Below are 16,540 nucleotides of genomic sequence, written 5' to 3' on the forward strand. Positions count from 1 at the left end.
CCAACCTTTTTGTGCTCACGTACCATTTCGAAGTTTTATGCAGTGCTCGCGTACCACCTACATTAGTTCTACCATTTATGACGTCATAATCACATATTTGACCTATGCGAGGTGTAATAACAGATTCTATTAAAGTAGGCATTATCATAGGGCTACCATACGTCCTCTTTTAAGAAGATTTGAAGCCTAAATGTCCTCTTTTTTGAGATTGTTTTCTCTTTTTTGGTTAAATATAGGGTAAAATTCGACTGGACTACATTAAATCAGCACTGAAATAACGCTCCGGCGGCTAGTTTTGGAGCTGAGCTGGTAAGATGACCTATTTTTTAAGTCAATCGAATGACAGTTCGAAAGAAGAAAAGCTGTAGTTCGGGAGTTGAGCCGGAAAGTTGACTTTTTTTTCTTAGTAAACCGACCACTGGATTTTCCTCCGGTATTGCAAGTCAGAAAATTTTGAAAAAGTTTCCTCTTTTCAGATTTGAAAATATGGTAACCCTACATTATCAGCCACTGTTGATGGGATGCATGACATTGTTTTTTCACCACCAGTCACAAGAAGAACAATATAATGAAACAACACACAACAAAAGTCAATTTATTTGATGCGATGGCTGCCTTTGTTTATTTTCAACTAGCTGGTAGATGCATGGCTCAAAGCGCACCGAAAGTCATGCATGGGCGCAACAAGTCGGTTTCGTTTCTTCGATTTGATAGTTATCATGGATGAAAATCCTTGCTCGTACTCCTACGTAGAAGTGAAAAGTAGCAACTGGGTAATAGCGTGAGAAGCTAGCGTCGAGTACAAGGAGGCCACGCCAAGCCACAAGTTTATTGGAGAACAATCTTTGTGTTTCGTCTTTGCCGTATGGTCATCCTGGATATCCATCTATGAGATCCTCTTGCTCCCCAGTCCCGACAAGCAAGTCGACTGGAGAAACAGAGAATGGATCGGTCATGTAGGCACAACATGTCACAGTGGTGAGAAACAAAAGACGTACCTCACCACGGACGTACCATACCACGACGACGACGGATTCAAAAAAACTCTAAAATCAACCCCACCTGAACTGATAGGTCTCGTAAGTCAAAAACGGAAATCTACTCGCGTACCACTAGTGGTGCGTGTACCGCAGGTTGGGAACCACTGTTATAGAGTGTCAAATATGTTTTCACGAAAGTATAAGAGAATATAAATTAGGTACCGGATTGCTTGGTTCCGCTCACACCACATTGTCGCCAACATTTCATTCACATTTCAAACATTTCATCACAGTAAATACGGCCCACCATAAAGTTTCAAACTACCGTTTGGCGATCTAGCAATTACCTATCATATCGTAATCTGGCAGCCCATTACTTGTCTTAATAATCTGGAAAATCCAGCCCTTTTGAACGCTACACCTGTTTCAGCAGATCACCTTTGAAGCTTTATGGACAAAAGACATGAAATCTAATTTCCACTTCTTATAAGTGGTATTTGTATTTCACTTTCAATTGCGAGTATCATTCTTTGAGTTCTAATTACTTTCAGTTCTTTTGTCTGCAGAACATACATGTTGCAGCCTAAAAGCAAGTGTAGTAATGTCTCTATTCTCCGAAATATAACTACACTAAATATAACTTTTACGATCTACAATATTTGATAATGACGTATGCTAATCGCGCAAAGTAATGAAAACGTATCCGATACAACTTCTACATATTGCTCTTCGCCTTAACTTGGGGCCTTGTAATATGGGGTAGGGCGCCATGCCATGATATTCTCTAAAATGAGGTCTTCTAGTAAACAAAGGGTCCCATGATGCGAAAGAATGCTTATTCTGTCGAGAATTGATACCTCCTGGGATGCATCAATACGCATCAAGCTCTCTGCACCTCCCGCATACCTCAAATCGCAGCTTTTGACAGTCCATGCGAACGAAATAAGACTGTTTTCACAACTACTTACTTACATGAGTAGATTTAAAGTCAGTCAATTCTACTTCTACTTGAAGTAGTTTTAGGTGTCTTGTTGAAGAAGTACTTTACTCGTACTTGAAGAGATTTTTTCGTCGCAACTTCTACTTCTACTTGAGTAGCTTTCTTGACTACTTTGACGACCTCTGTATATTACAAGGATGACACCGTGTGTAATTCTACCTACCTGTATGAAGCCAAAGGGATACTGCAAGTGCCAATGTTAACTTTCTGAAGACTGTTAACACGATGAGTCGTTGCTTAAACTCACTGTTGGATAGGACGAAGTGAAATTGGTTGTTTTGTGGTTAGGAGGGTGTCGTGTCATGTATATTAAGACGCACACCTAGACGGCTGATGTCATTTGGTTCATTCGAGAGGAAAACGGGCTTTTCCAGTATGTTTCAACTCTTTTCCATCAGGAATGAAATCATATTCCAACTCTCTCAGTCCGGCACTATACCTTTACACCAGTATGCCTTTGATTTCTGTGTCACTGTTGCTGTCTGTTTGCTATGTAGTTCAGTTGGATTAAAATAACTACTCACACCGTATCTCGGAATGCAGCTCGTATATCGTCGCAGTGGAATCAAAGAGGCTTATGCCCATTTTTGAAATTTCGAGATCCTTTTTTCAAATTGATGGAAAATCAAGTTTTTGTAAAGTTTTCATTTTTTTCGGTCGTATCTTGACCATGTTTATGTTTATCACATTGTTTCGAAGTTGATCATTGCCAAGATTTGCCCGAAAGAATATGAAAAAGTTAATTTTCACAAAATGTGTAGGTTGGACATATGCACTTTGATTCCACACCGACTATATGGGCCTGTGTATGATATTATGACAGAGTCATGAATTATTGACGACCGCGATCGGTATTTTGATTTCGGCTCGTAAAACATTGCAACAGTTCAAAGGCCGTTATGAGGGTTGAGGACTGAATCGAAGGAAATCAATCGCTCTGTGTGTAGTGTACCCGTGTTAATACCGTCACTTCTTGTGTATCCGCGTTCCGTTAATTGACCGATTCATATTTGCCGAGAAGGTCGCCCAGCCCGCCGATCGTCTCAACCGAATTCTCGTGTTTACGCCAAATATTGACTCGACTTCACGCACCAGCTTTCCAAACAGCGCTACACGCGAGTAACAGTTCGTCCCATTGATTGCCCGGGAGGTGGAAATTTCCGTTAACGGGATTCTGTTTGCGCGCGATTCTCTTCGACTGTGACTCGATATTAGCGGAAGAGCATATAGTCGCGCGTGTTTACTTTTGGTCATCCGTCCCATTGCGTGTTTTTGTCTTTTGGTACTTTTCTTCAAAGTTAATATTCGATCCAGATCAGATTGCTCGTCGCTTGTTCGCGATGGGTAACGGATGGGTTACTCTGATGTAACTCCGCTACGTCATGTCTTCGTACTGTATGACAGGAGTTGCCAGTGACTGAGGAACCGCTTGACCTGATTCATGAAATGACTGATAGCCGTTGAACCTTTCGTCATTCCTGCCGGAAATTCATAATGGAATTTCGGAAAGTTGTTCGCGCTTTATTAGCAGTATTGCGTAACTATAAGTTTTCAATCTACTGAGTAGTTATCTCTCTCTCTCTCTCTCTCTCTTTCTGACTTTTGCTGCTACTTGAAGGGCTTTTGTTCAGTCAGAATGACTCTCTTTGGCGACTCGGCTCTAAAGTAGGTGGAGAAACTACCCATGAATTTCCTCACCGACGTGATTCGTAGTGTGATTTTTATGCAGTGGCTATTAGCGTCGCCCTTTGTGTCAATAACACCGAAAATCAAATTGTCGCTCATCCACGAGACCACGACCACGCACTCCAAATATCTATGTAAGCGTGTGAAGACTTTGAATCGCGGAACGAACATATAGTGTTATCGTAGTGGGTAGACTGTATTTTTTGTTCAACATATTTATGTCACTTCTCCAGTCATGGAAAGAGATCATCGCTAGTATATCTTGTAGAATATAGATTACCAATAAGAAACAGCAGCGAAGTGTCGTATTCTTCATTTACGAGAATCGATTGTGCAAGTGCGGTGTATTTCTAATAAAATGTACCACGAAATACGACCGCTGCGCAGGCTCGTTGCGATGTTAAATATCTTGTTGCGTGTAGAGAAACCCCTGACAAACATTGCTGCCCCATTGAAATCGGGACGTAAACTATGAAGAATATGATGTTATGTACTGTTTATCGACCCCATATTCGCGACCAAAGCAAACACATCGCGCTGACAGTGTATATATGAGGTATACGGACGGAATGTCGGCATAACTACCGCGCAAATATTGACCGGAGCGCGGTCGGGCAAACAGCGCCGACTATATTGTTCGTTTACATCGCCAAACATGGACGGAGGAAGGGCGATGTTTGCTGAAGCGATTTGATCTGGATCGTATTTGCCCGTGCCACGTCAGCCGCTGTGTGTACAGTGCACACATGTCGGAAAACAAATACAGTTACTGGGCCTTCATCACTGCTTATCACGCCGTCCCCTCTTAAATGAGTCTTGCTTCTTTGTCTATGGATTATTCTAGGCCGTTTTGAATATCGACTGATTTGCTTTATGGCGGATCGGCTCATACGTTACAACACCTGTGACTTGCGCGCTCTTTTTGAAGATATGTACCCACCATTCGCGTTATGGACATTGCCCCGCCTGTCTTAGGCGTTTTGTCCTCCAGATATTAATTCTTGTGTCTAATCAAACTAATTAAAGGGAAATGCCGGTAATCTAATTCTCATTGAATTTCTGAAATGCTTCTTGGCTCAAATTCTAATTGTAATATATTTTGTGAAATGTTTCTATGCGCTCATTTTCATTCTAATCTAATTTCTGGTTCTGCTGAAAATGCTACGAGAGAACTGTATAGTGGGGAACCAGGCAAGCTCCCCGTACAGACATCTGCCATTCTCATGCTTAATGAAAATTTGATACGAACTGAACTTGGTTCAATTTCCAAGTTTTCGCGAATTAAGTGATTCTAATTTTAATCTAATTCGAAAAAAACGTAGCTTTGATTCTAATTCTAATCAAATTTACTAAAAGACTAAATTCAAAACAACTGTTTGGGTATCACTCCAATTCTATGTACATATGAATTGTCCTTGAAACGGTAGCATATTCCTCAGCGAATTTGCTCAGCGTGCCCACTCTGCCCAATACCTATGACAGGCACTCACGTGGGTATCACGTGGGCGTAAGTTTGGCGCGTATGTAACGAAGGCGGTAGTGAAGGCAATGTTTGCTACCAAGCTATTGTCCCGACCGAATGACATCGAATCGTAAATCTTCATTACCAAGCGACAAGTGCATATGTTGCCGTCATAAAGTTTTGTACTCTGTCTGCCTGTCGAATTGTTTTCGATATAAATGGAGAGTAAGTGGCTTCTGTATGTCAGCCATGTATTCCACCATCTCTGACCTCCGTCCTTTGGACCCGGACTTTCGCTGTACTTCTCGCCATACTCGGTACGATACCCTCTTCAGGATGACCATTTCCGTCCATGTCTGACTACGTATTGCTTCGATATTATGTGCACTTTGCAGTTATTCCTCACGAGCCTTCGCATTGGCTCTAATACTGCGACCAAAGTAACATTGATGGTACTCATCAGAGTGTGTACGGTATCCTTGGAATGACATCTCTTTTGGCGAGGAGCTCTCAAACTGACATGGTCAACGGGGTCGTGCCATTGTCCAGATCTGTGGATAAATGGTATTTCATTCATACCATGCGATTTTGCTCGATCGCCTTCGAATTAGTTTGATTGAAACGCTGAAAAAATGCTGCACGAAAGAATAACTTCATGCTGTGTTCATTTATTCGCTATAAGCTTCGCGACTGACTCTCATGGGTATAGCGAAGGTCAGTAATAACGGTAATTCGAAATCGATTCCCAGTATTACTGCCGTTCACTAGTAACTAATGAGAGTCGGTCAAATAGCTTTTAGTGAATGGATTAACAATTTGAAGTCAATGTTTTCTTGTAATTCTCAAGTCCTATACCTCGAATCACTTCATGAAACGGTGTGATACATCGCATAATCAGGACAGCAGAGATGCTAAATTACTTCATAACTGTATAAACGCTAAGTATGTTTCTTAACATGATCATTGTATTACGAGACCGACAGCGGAAGATGGATAATAATATAGGACTCTGCTGAGCGTTATTCAATCAGACAAAAGATTTCGTTTGAAATTGGACGTTGAAAGTTGGCGCGAGAAAGTCAATATAGAGTGATTTCCACGATGAAATGCGTAGTACATTACGTCAGTAATCAACCATCATTCATTTCTTGTGTCTGCTGATTGATCCCTTTTGCGTTGCCTGTAAGTGCTCGGAGTTTTCTGTTCGGGTGCTTATTTGTGGACTGAACAAGACGGGAATAAAGACATGCACAAAATGTAGTGTAAAGTCCCTCCAGGTTGAGTTGAAGAATTACGGGAAAAGACTTCAAAACGCAACGGGTATGGTTCGATCCTGTGAGCCACCTCTTTTTAATGTTGCCGGCCTTTTCGCAGTCTACAGTGCAGATACGGCGTGGTGCAGAACGGGTGCCGGTGTCCTTCAAAACGAGTATGCTTATGTTTGCTCGTTACTTAATCTAAATTGCGCAAGGAAATCGCGCTCTGTTTGTCCGCGATATCGCATCCGACAAAAGCCTCGTCTCATCAGTCTGTCCGGCAAACATTTGCGTAGCATGTCACCGCCGTACACTTATCGATTGGCAAAGATAAACCGTAATGACGGTATCGTGTACACAGTTTATATGTGCTGTGAAATTAAAACGTCAGCGCGTCGAGTCAATCAGGTTTCCCGATTGGCTCGTAAACGATGCTCTTAGCTGGTAATCCGTATCCGGACAATACCGAGAATGCTATTACCGAGAATGCTATTACCGAGAACGACAATACCGAGAATGGACATTACCGAGAATTGACAATACCGAGAATGGACAATACCGAGAATGGACAATACCGAGAATGGACATTACCGAGAATGGACAATACCGAGAATGGACATCACCGAGAATGGACAATTCCGAGAATACTATTACCGAGAATGACTATTACCGAGAATGGCTATTACCGAGATTACTATTACCGAGAATGTCTATTACCGAGAATACTATCACCGAGAAAGCTGTTACCGAGAATGTCTATTACCGAGAATGCTATTACCGAGAATGGCTATTACCGAGAATGGCTATTACCGAGAAAGCTATTACCGAGAATGTCTATTACCGAGAATACCATTACCGGGAATGACCATTACCGAGAATGGACATTACCGAGAATGCTATTACCGAGAATGACCATTACCGAGAATGGACATTACCGAGAATGCTATTACCGAGAAGGACCATTACCGAGAATGGACACTACCGACAATACACTTTGGCGCACTAATGCTCGGCGACCTCATGTCCCAGAGACCACCCGAGGGTGTCGACGCGATAAGCGATCTCCCCATTTGCTGTACAGACTAACCGAACCGATCGGGCTCGGAATAGTCGTTTGAAAAATCGCAATTTTCGACTTTTACACCCGTTTTTACGAAACCTTCGAAATTTCCATCATTGTTTTACGTATGTTAAAAAAATGAGTGATGTAGCTAGACAGACAGTGTCGCAATGACCTAGATTTGTTTTGTTACACGTGTTACGTTGGGAGATCAAGATAAACGCCGGGCACTAGCATTATAGGCTGAAACTTCGCGCTTATGGACTCAAGGTAAAGTCAAATTTAACTCAATTATCATGCAACCGACATCAGTCTTGTGCACACATTAACTGTAGAGTGCTAAACCGGAAAAACTGTATTTTCCTGAAATATCACCATGATATATATCGTAATTCGGTGGACTTTTAATATTTCAAAACGAATTCTGTAGCTGCATTTCTTGAAATACGTGGCCGTGGCTTGAAAATCCACGCCTGTGATTTGATATGAACGACTGCCTAAAATATGTTTCCTCAAAGATAGGTGGTCGCGAATATACTATTAACGCGTAAAAGCTTCCGACGATATCTTTGGATATATTCGCAACATATGGCCCCAATATTGAGAAAGTGATTTTCGAAAATCTAGAATAGTGGTTATGTATATTGTGTATCACAGAAGAAAATATATTTCGTGGCGAGGTCTCAATAACTTTGCAGGGACGGATTAGGAATTTATAGTCTGCAATTTCTATCCCAAAGTATTGTTTCCAATTTTGCGGGTACAAAGAACTTCAAATCCCAATTTTGCGCAAACATTTCAAAGTCACCCTGACTGATCTTTTAGTACTCTAACTTTTCTTCGCACAAACCCCAACATAACATCTCTCAGCAGCAATGTTAGTATCAGTGAGCTATTGGCAATTAAAAAGAGTTTGCACAGTACGGTATATTTCATATCAAACCCCGTTCTGTTGATGTGAGTCCTGAAGTTTTTGCACTTATGAAGCGAAACTGCCTCACGATTTCCCTGATATTAGGTTATAAATCATTTTGCAAATTTAGAGGTTTCGCGTACCCCCTGAAAATGCGTCGCGGAATCCCGGTTGAGAACCACCGGTCTAGATGATGCATATCATCAGTATCGGTTTAATATTATTTTCATCAATTCAAAACACCACAAAACTGCGATACAATGAAAAGATAAGAAGGTGACGAAGTCTTAGAGATCCGACGCCCATCTTAGTCTAGGCCAGGGGTTCTCAACCTGGGGGGCGCACCCCCCTTGAGGGGCGCGGGGGCTCTCAGGGGGGGCGAGAAATTTTTTTCAATGTCTGTATATATTGTGACTAAACAGGTGTTTCACAACCATTCTAAAGAGACGATTATTGAAGATTAAACTTAATTCGTATTCTAGAAAGCTTGCCACACTCAAACTCCAGCAGTCGCGCTCAACGGAGTATAGGCTGACTTCAACTTCATTTGAGCAAATTCTTCATATCCTTTGAAGATTTAGAGAAATTCTTACGTGCAAGTCATTCATTACTTTATAGCTTTGACGGTAGCCTAAATCTCTATGCGCTAGGTAGCTGTTGTTGATAGCTGGCGAACTGCACTGCCTAAGACAGATTTAGATGCGATATAGGTTGCCCGGTTTCGCCCTCAATTTGGCTATAAATCAACGAAATTGTCAAAGGGCATCTCGTACTGGATTTGCACTCATTACGACAAAACTAGATGTCGGTGTTCCTTGAAAGTCATTAATGGGTCGGATCCACCATGTATCATACAGCAATCCCAAGAACACAATCACTGTGCTAGTTTTGGCACAGTAGAGGCCAAAGAAGTGGTTCAAAGGTATGGTTATTTATGGTTTTGTAGTGTTTACTGTGCTTTAACAGATACCATCATGCTTTTGCGAGTAACGGCAGCTCGCGATATCTGTAAGTAAATGCTACAAGTGTTGTTAAATCAAACTATAAATTAGTGCTATCCAGCAATGACATTTTCTTTGAGATCAACCAACAGTTCGTATTGCTCTAGAATGAAAATGCGTAGCAGCCAGACCAACGAACCGCCATCGCAAATATATGCGTCCACTATGGCATCAGCCCAATTAAGTCCCTTCGGGGCGATTGCGATGGGGAGGAAAGAGACAATAAAGCGGACGATCAATCGTACTCGAAACAAAAATAACCAAGTGGTACTGTATAGAAATAATTTGGGCTCTTCGTGAAAATGAAATATTTTACACTTTTATTTGTTTTAGCCCTCATTACCGAAGTCCCTACGAGAGTTGGAAATTGGTCCTTTGATAACGGATGGAGGGGTGAATTTGATGCTCTGTGACAGTGGACGATCAGACTCTAATAGGAGATATGTCATCTTTTCAAACGAGGAATTACTGGACAACATGGAAAAGTAAGGATATAATTAGCTTTTCATTTAGGCGAGATTAAACAACTTTGTAGCAGACGTATCTAAGTAGCGGAACTATAGGCTACATATATCGTGAGAGGATATTTTTCTTCAGCTGAATACTCATTTATTCACCAGATACACAGAATGGCACGCTGACGGCACATTTAAAACAGTGCCAAATCTATTCCGCCAGATGTACACGATTCATTTTACAAAAGGCCATGAAACGTTTCCTGGGATTTACGCGCTCTTGACGCATAAAGACGTCAATATGTACAAAGATTTACTGCAGGTAGTGGTTTAACAAAGATTTCTTTTCGATGCGTTTATACAAATCTCTAGACCAGAGATGCCACTCCAAGTGTTTTTACACTACATTTATTGGAATTTGACTTGACCTAGTGTTCTAGTGTATTTTATTTTATCAAAATTCTGCAAATCTAGTGTTTTTTCATTAAAAAATACATTTCAATAAAGATGTTATTTTGATGTGTTTTACATAATCTACTTTAAGGAATAATTATTATTATCCGTCTACACTTTGTCATTTAGCAAAACAACAAACCCCATAGTTAAATTGCCTTGCTGACCATCATTTTTATCAGTAGCAGAGTGAATTGAAAAATGGCCTGACGTCATAACGCTAAAGTCTGATTTTGCATGGGACATTCTTGCTTGCCCATAGTGATTTGGCTTCGATGGTTTCAATTTAATGAAATGTTCCAGTATAGCTTTATTTGATCCTTTGACGACGGAAAAGCTAGAAAACCACCCATTAGTCCTTATTATGTGAGTGTATGACGCTACACCACTTTTTATATATCCTTCACTCGGATTGGATCGAATGTGATGGATATTATGCTCGCGAGAATCTGTTTTAGTATAGAGCCGAAAAAAATTGCTATTGGGAAATAAATAATTATTATCAATATTGTCTGAAGTGAAAAAGATTTCAGAAAACGTGCTGAATTTGTCATTTGTTAAGTCTTCTCATAAATTCATTGGTGTTATAATAAAAGCATCCCCTCATATTTTATGGTTTGTGCAATAGATTTGACCTAAATTGCAAAACTTGTTGATCGTAAGAGTCTATTGAAACCTTTTAGTTGAAAACTAGTCGTGTACAAGATGTCTAAAAGTGACGTGCAATGGGGCAATATTCTATTACGCCACAAAACTCGCGCGCGTACTAAGAGCGTTAAATAAAGCCAAATATTCACATACGATTGCTTTACGCAGTTGCAAATTACAGACATAGTGAGATGAGGTCCAGCATTTCAGCAAAGATCATTATTACGGAGTTTGGTCTTGCGTAAAGTACCAGGGACTATAGTGCTAACACTGCACAAATAGGTATGTGACTCACGGAAGTAATAACTGCGCCCGACCTTGTAATAACAGCTTGTAATAACAAACAGTTGTATCATAAGTTTGGGATGTGATACGAAGTTACTGTTGACTTCAATGAATAGCTGTATCACTTATATGGATTATAAGTCGCGCGGAAGATGTTTCAAATTGATATGAAATGCAGCAATACTATATTACTTAAGAGAACTAGCAGTGTCAAATAGACATAATATATTTACTTGCGATGGCCCTATGCAGCTTAAAATTACACATATAGTTGGTTGTGTACGATCAATAGGATCTATAAGACCAATAACATGGAGTTTGGTCTCATATGAGGCAGAATATACGTTTGCAGGAAATACCAACTACGCTCGAATTACAATGCGCACTGCCTTACGCGATGCCTTTGCCGAAATGGCGTAAATTACGCCAGCCGCTAGTCATGCTTATCACAACAACTTTCCTATGTTGGTGCGCTCGACTGCGTACAGCCGTGTAGCTATCAAACCGAGTAAAGTCTTGTTCTAATGCTGAAATTAATGTAGCCAACACCGTAATCGGCCAGATTCGGTTTTCATGATACAATATCAAATCAAGGCAACTCCCGTACGTCTGCTAGATTTTACATTTCACATCGATGCATTCTTTACCTAAATTTCATTGAATTAAAAAATTGATTAGTTGAATAATCACATTTGCACATGTGGTATTGTTGCTTTTTCTGGTATTCATACAGAACGCTAACGTGAACCTCGCGTTCACACCATCCGTAGCTTATATAGTGGTAGGCCTACATTTAGAAGTTTGCTCTACTCTACAATCTCTACATAATCAACTATATAAGGCTAATATCAAATAATGATGCATATATTTAATAACAGGTGCTAAAACAAAAAAGGCCTTCATTGCAGCCCACAACCCTTATGCACGACTTTGAATTGGCAGCCATTCGGGCATTCTCTGATGAATTTCCGAATGTGAAAATTACGGGGTGCCTGTTTCATCTCAGCCAAAGTGTACAAAGAAAGGTGCAGGAGTTAGGATTGAAAACTCAATATCTATCTGATCGCGACTTCTCCATTCAGGCAAGCCTTTGTATAGCCAATGACGTTATCGCTAAGTGATAATGACTTGAGGTTTTGTTACAGGTAAAGTCCTTGACGGCCCTGGCTTTTGTGCCGGAGTCAGACGTAGAACGTTGCTTTCGTATATTGACTTCCTCTGGCAATGGCTGGCCAAGTATTGCCGACGAATTGGCTAATTATTTTCGAGATACATATATAGGTAGGCTGTAGCACAATTCTATCGATATAGGCATATTTCAATCATTATCTTTTCTGCGTTAGGTAGCACAAACCATCAACAAGGCAGTGTCAGGCGGGCACTATTCCCACCCAGCGTGTGGAACGTGCGGCGACGTACCATCGATGAGATGCACCGAACGAACAACTCCGTTGAAGGATGGCATCGTGGCTTCGGCATACTGGTTGGGGGGTGCCACGTGAACATTTGGAGTTTTTTAGAATGTATTAAGTAAGTTTTTATTGCATGCTGCTGTAGATCAGCGGTCCTCAAACTTTTTTAGACACGCCCCCTTGATGATAGTGAAAATTTTCGCGCGCCCCTTATCGTCATATCCGAAAAAAATATTAAAAAGAGCAATCAGTTTTAATCACATGATTAGCATTCTCCCGGATCAGCTATAACTTTATTACCTCCGCCCTAAGATTCAGGCATATTATACATGGCATACTAATTACAGACATGGCATATTTTTGAAGGAAGGATGTCATACAAAAGCAGGTGGACTTAATTCAAACTTTCTCTGGCCATGGACCGCCTACAAGAAAGAAGAAATACGTTACACTGAGCGAAAATTTGAAGCGACTCTGTGAGGAAACATGGAGGAATGACACCATGCCAGAAAGTTTTCTGAAGAGAGTGGCACATAATCTTAACTGAGTAAATATATAATGGCGATCAAGACAGATTTAGCGTAACGCCGTGTCTATTGAAACTGAAATCACCAGCTTTCGGAGCCCTGCTCGTACCTGAGGTTTCTGACGACGGAGCAGAGCTCTGCAAGCTTTCGAATTTTAGGTTTCAATAGACCTAAGTGATGCTAAATCTATGGCAATTACTATTACATATTTACAATCTGAATCTCTCGTGTAAAGTCAATTAGAGTGTCTTTCACTTCGTTTGTTTCGTTGTATTTATATGTCAGTCATGCCATATAAATAATAAACTTCAGGTCTACTGAACGAATGATTGTTTTCCAAAGTGTAGACTAGATTTGTTGGGGGATAGTGTACAATGTACATCCGGAATTCCTCAGTCTCTTATTTCTGCAAGCCCTAGAAGTAACGAGTAGGCAAGGAGAGGCGAGAAAATATAGCACGAATCCTATATCACCTTTGCATATGAGCAGTCAGAGCTGGGGATAGGACATGCAGTGTGATGAGTGTGTAATATAAGCTCATAATCTATCTCAGGGCTCGGCAACTGTTCGTATGCTGCAGCGCGCCAAACATTTTTAATTTTGTCATATTTATCGTTTCAACCCAGAAATCCCACCAACCGCCTATCTGCTGCTGACAATGGCAACGGTTACGCCCGTGCTTCTTACAGTAATGGTAGCGAAGGGTAAAAAAAGTTGGTCGCTACTGCATTACACGTACGTAATATGGTACGTAATCTGTACGTAATGTGGTAATGGTCTATGGTTACTTTGGTCGTCTCCAAGTCCACGGAGACAAAAGCGCACAATTACAGCACACGCGCGTCAACGAAGAACAATTACCATATGATCAGGACTGAATACAAGAAAACGCATTGCTCTATCAAGTATGCCGGACCCCAATTGTGGAACAGCATCTCGCCGGCTATCCGACAGTCGTCGAGCATGTCCGCATTCAAGTCTAAATACAAGCAATTTCTTCTAAATCAATACTAGCCAATCTTCAGGATTACCGGACCACGACCTAACATCGACCTCGCCCTCCGCCACATCCCACCCCATTTTGTCGCTTGCGTCTTATATTCTCTGCATTACTTTTCATTCAGTGTGCATGCCTCTTATTTACTTCGCCTAGGCTAAGGTGGGTGTCTGATCTTAATGGCTACTCCAAGTTGTTTCGACACCTTCCTATCTTTTCATCGTATCGCAGTCTTGTGATGTTTTGAAACGATGAAAATATTAATAAACCTCACTGACTGACTGTTCGGTACCATAGTCATACACTGTCACTTCCATCAAGTATGTTACGATGATATGGTAATATACATTCTCGGTAATGTCCATTCTCGGCAAAGTCCGTTCTCGGTAATGTCCATTTTCGGTAATGTCCATTCTCGGTAATGTCCGTTCTCGGTAATAGCATTCTCGGTAATTCCATTCTCGGTAATAGCATTCTCGCTAATGTCCATTGTCGGGATTGTCCATTCTCGGTAATGTCCATTCTCGGTATTGTCCATTCTCGGTAATGTCCATTCTCGGTAATAGCATTCTCGGTAATGTCCGTTCTCGGTAATAGCATTCTCGGTAATGTCATTCTCGGTAATGACCATTCTCGGTATTGTCCATTCTCGGTATTGTCCATTCTCGGTAATGTCCATTCTCGGTAATAGCATTCTCGGTAATGTCCGTTCTCGGTAATAGCATTCTCGGTAATGTCATTCTCGGTAATGTCCATTCTCGGTATTGTCCATTCTCGGTAATGTCCATTCTCGGTATTGTCCATTCTCGGTAATGTCCATTCTCGGTATTGTCCATTCTCGGTAATGTCCATTCTCGGTATTGTCCGTTCTCGGTAATGTCCATTCTCGGTAATAGCATTCTCGGTAATGTCCATCTCGGTAATAGCATTCTCGGTAATAGTAGGGAACCGGTGGGGCAAGGGCTGCAAGCGACTTTTTATTAAGATGACGTCACAATGGCGTTTTCCAACGTAAACAAGTAACTTAATGATGGTACGGTAACATGAATTTGCCGGCAACAGTGATTTTAACGTATGTGCCACGAGAGGTCCGCCGGTGAGCTGTGACTTGAAGTGTGGTAACTGCGTAAACGGCGTACGGAACAAAGATTCAACACGGTTCATGTTCGCACTAGACCTCGAAATGACTATAACTGGAGAGATAACGTAAGCCTAACTGGAAAGGTCAACGAGTTCGGACAGATACGCAATTGTTATCTCATAGATTGGGCCTGTCATATTGAATCCAAAACATCATTCTGAAGAAGTACGAATAGCAGCCTCGGAAATTCGGTCTCGGTGCAGCATAGGAGATTTTGGCCTTGAAACTGGAGACTGTAACACGACACATACGGCTTTATTACTGTCTATAGGTCTGCTGCGAAATCGCCTTTGGAAAATATATTACCGAATAAATACGTGGATGAAAGCTTTAAACTTAGTACACTGTTACATGACATCATCGAGAAGTGGTCTCATGGCCCTTTTCGGTATGGTACACTGTCAAAATTAATGCGAACAGACCAACACCGAATTTTGCGCACAATTTACTGAGGAATAGGCTGATCAAGTGATCAGCTGTTAGCTGCCATCGAAAACGAAATAGCTATCGCGCTTGACAGCAGGGGGTTGTGAGCAAATGGCTTGAAGGCCACAATTTCACGGTGAAATTGACATTGGATAATATAATATCAAAGTAAATATTTGAATGCAAACTGAGAATGATATCATCATCTCAGTTAACGTTACCGCAGATACACCGGCTTTTGCGTGAAATCCGCAATGCGTTGTATGCTAAAGTGTCAGATCGGAGCACATCTCTACCATACTCGACCTTGATAACGAAATTACTGCCCTAATCACTGAGTGTAAACCTTGAGACTTGGCACAGCGTTCGATACTAAAACCAAGACATACCGTGCAAAAGCTTATGACGGATCTAGGTATGGAACATCGTTAAAATCAATAGATACCAATACCGGCTTTGCGTATAATCTGTTAGCGATAAATGACGAGTCAGCTCTCACTCGAATTAGGAAACGAAATTACCACTAACACAGTTCAGTGACAAACTTAAAACTTGGTACAGCGTTCGATACTAACATTAAGACTTACCGTGCAAAATTTCATAACCGATCTCCGTATTGAACATCGTCAAAATCAATGGATACCAATACCGGCTTTTAGGTAAAATCTGTTTGCGATACATGACGGATCAGCACATACTTAACTTCGGTAACGGAATTACTACCCTAAACTTTAAGTAGAAACGCTGAAACTTGGGGCAGTGTTAAATACCACCATCACGACATGACATACCAAGTTTCAAGAGTTTTCATGGTGTGAAACACCATCAAAATCGACCT

At 41.1% G+C, this 16,540-nt stretch overlaps 1 protein-coding gene across 1 annotated transcript; it reads left to right on the forward strand.

Annotated features, from left to right (window-relative positions):
• The first annotated feature begins 9,108 nt into the window (after window positions 1–9,108).
• On the forward strand, window positions 9,109–13,460 carry LOC145446831 (uncharacterized). The gene is made up of 8 exons (XM_080325205.1): window positions 9,109–9,279; window positions 9,466–9,625; window positions 9,692–9,843; window positions 9,979–10,135; window positions 12,078–12,281; window positions 12,345–12,480; window positions 12,543–12,729; window positions 12,978–13,460. The coding sequence occupies exons 2-8, from the start codon at window positions 9,467–9,469 to the stop codon at window positions 13,156–13,158; spliced, it is 1,176 nt and encodes a 391-aa protein (XP_080181331.1). The 5' UTR covers window positions 9,109–9,279; window position 9,466; the 3' UTR covers window positions 13,159–13,460.
• Window positions 13,461–16,540: the final 3,080 nt, after the last annotated feature.

Source organism: Botryllus schlosseri, chromosome 9 (assembly GCF_051294905.1).
Source record: "Botryllus schlosseri isolate E-star chromosome 9, Bs_hap1, whole genome shotgun sequence".
NCBI classification, from domain to species: Eukaryota; Metazoa; Chordata; class Ascidiacea; order Stolidobranchia; family Styelidae; genus Botryllus; species Botryllus schlosseri.

What these genes read in the sequence shown, in the direction of transcription:
- LOC145446831 (XM_080325205.1), top strand. Translation starts at nt 9,467, where the DNA reads ATGAAAATGCGTAGCAGCCAGACCAACGAACCGCCATCGCAAATATAT. An exon ending in GAAACAAAAATAACCAAGTG is followed by an intron (nt 9,626 to 9,691) that starts GTACTGTATAGA and finishes TATTTGTTTTAG; the next exon opens with CCCTCATTACCGAAGTCCCT. An exon ending in ATCGCGACTTCTCCATTCAG is followed by an intron (nt 12,282 to 12,344) that starts GCAAGCCTTTGT and finishes GTTTTGTTACAG; the next exon opens with GTAAAGTCCTTGACGGCCCT.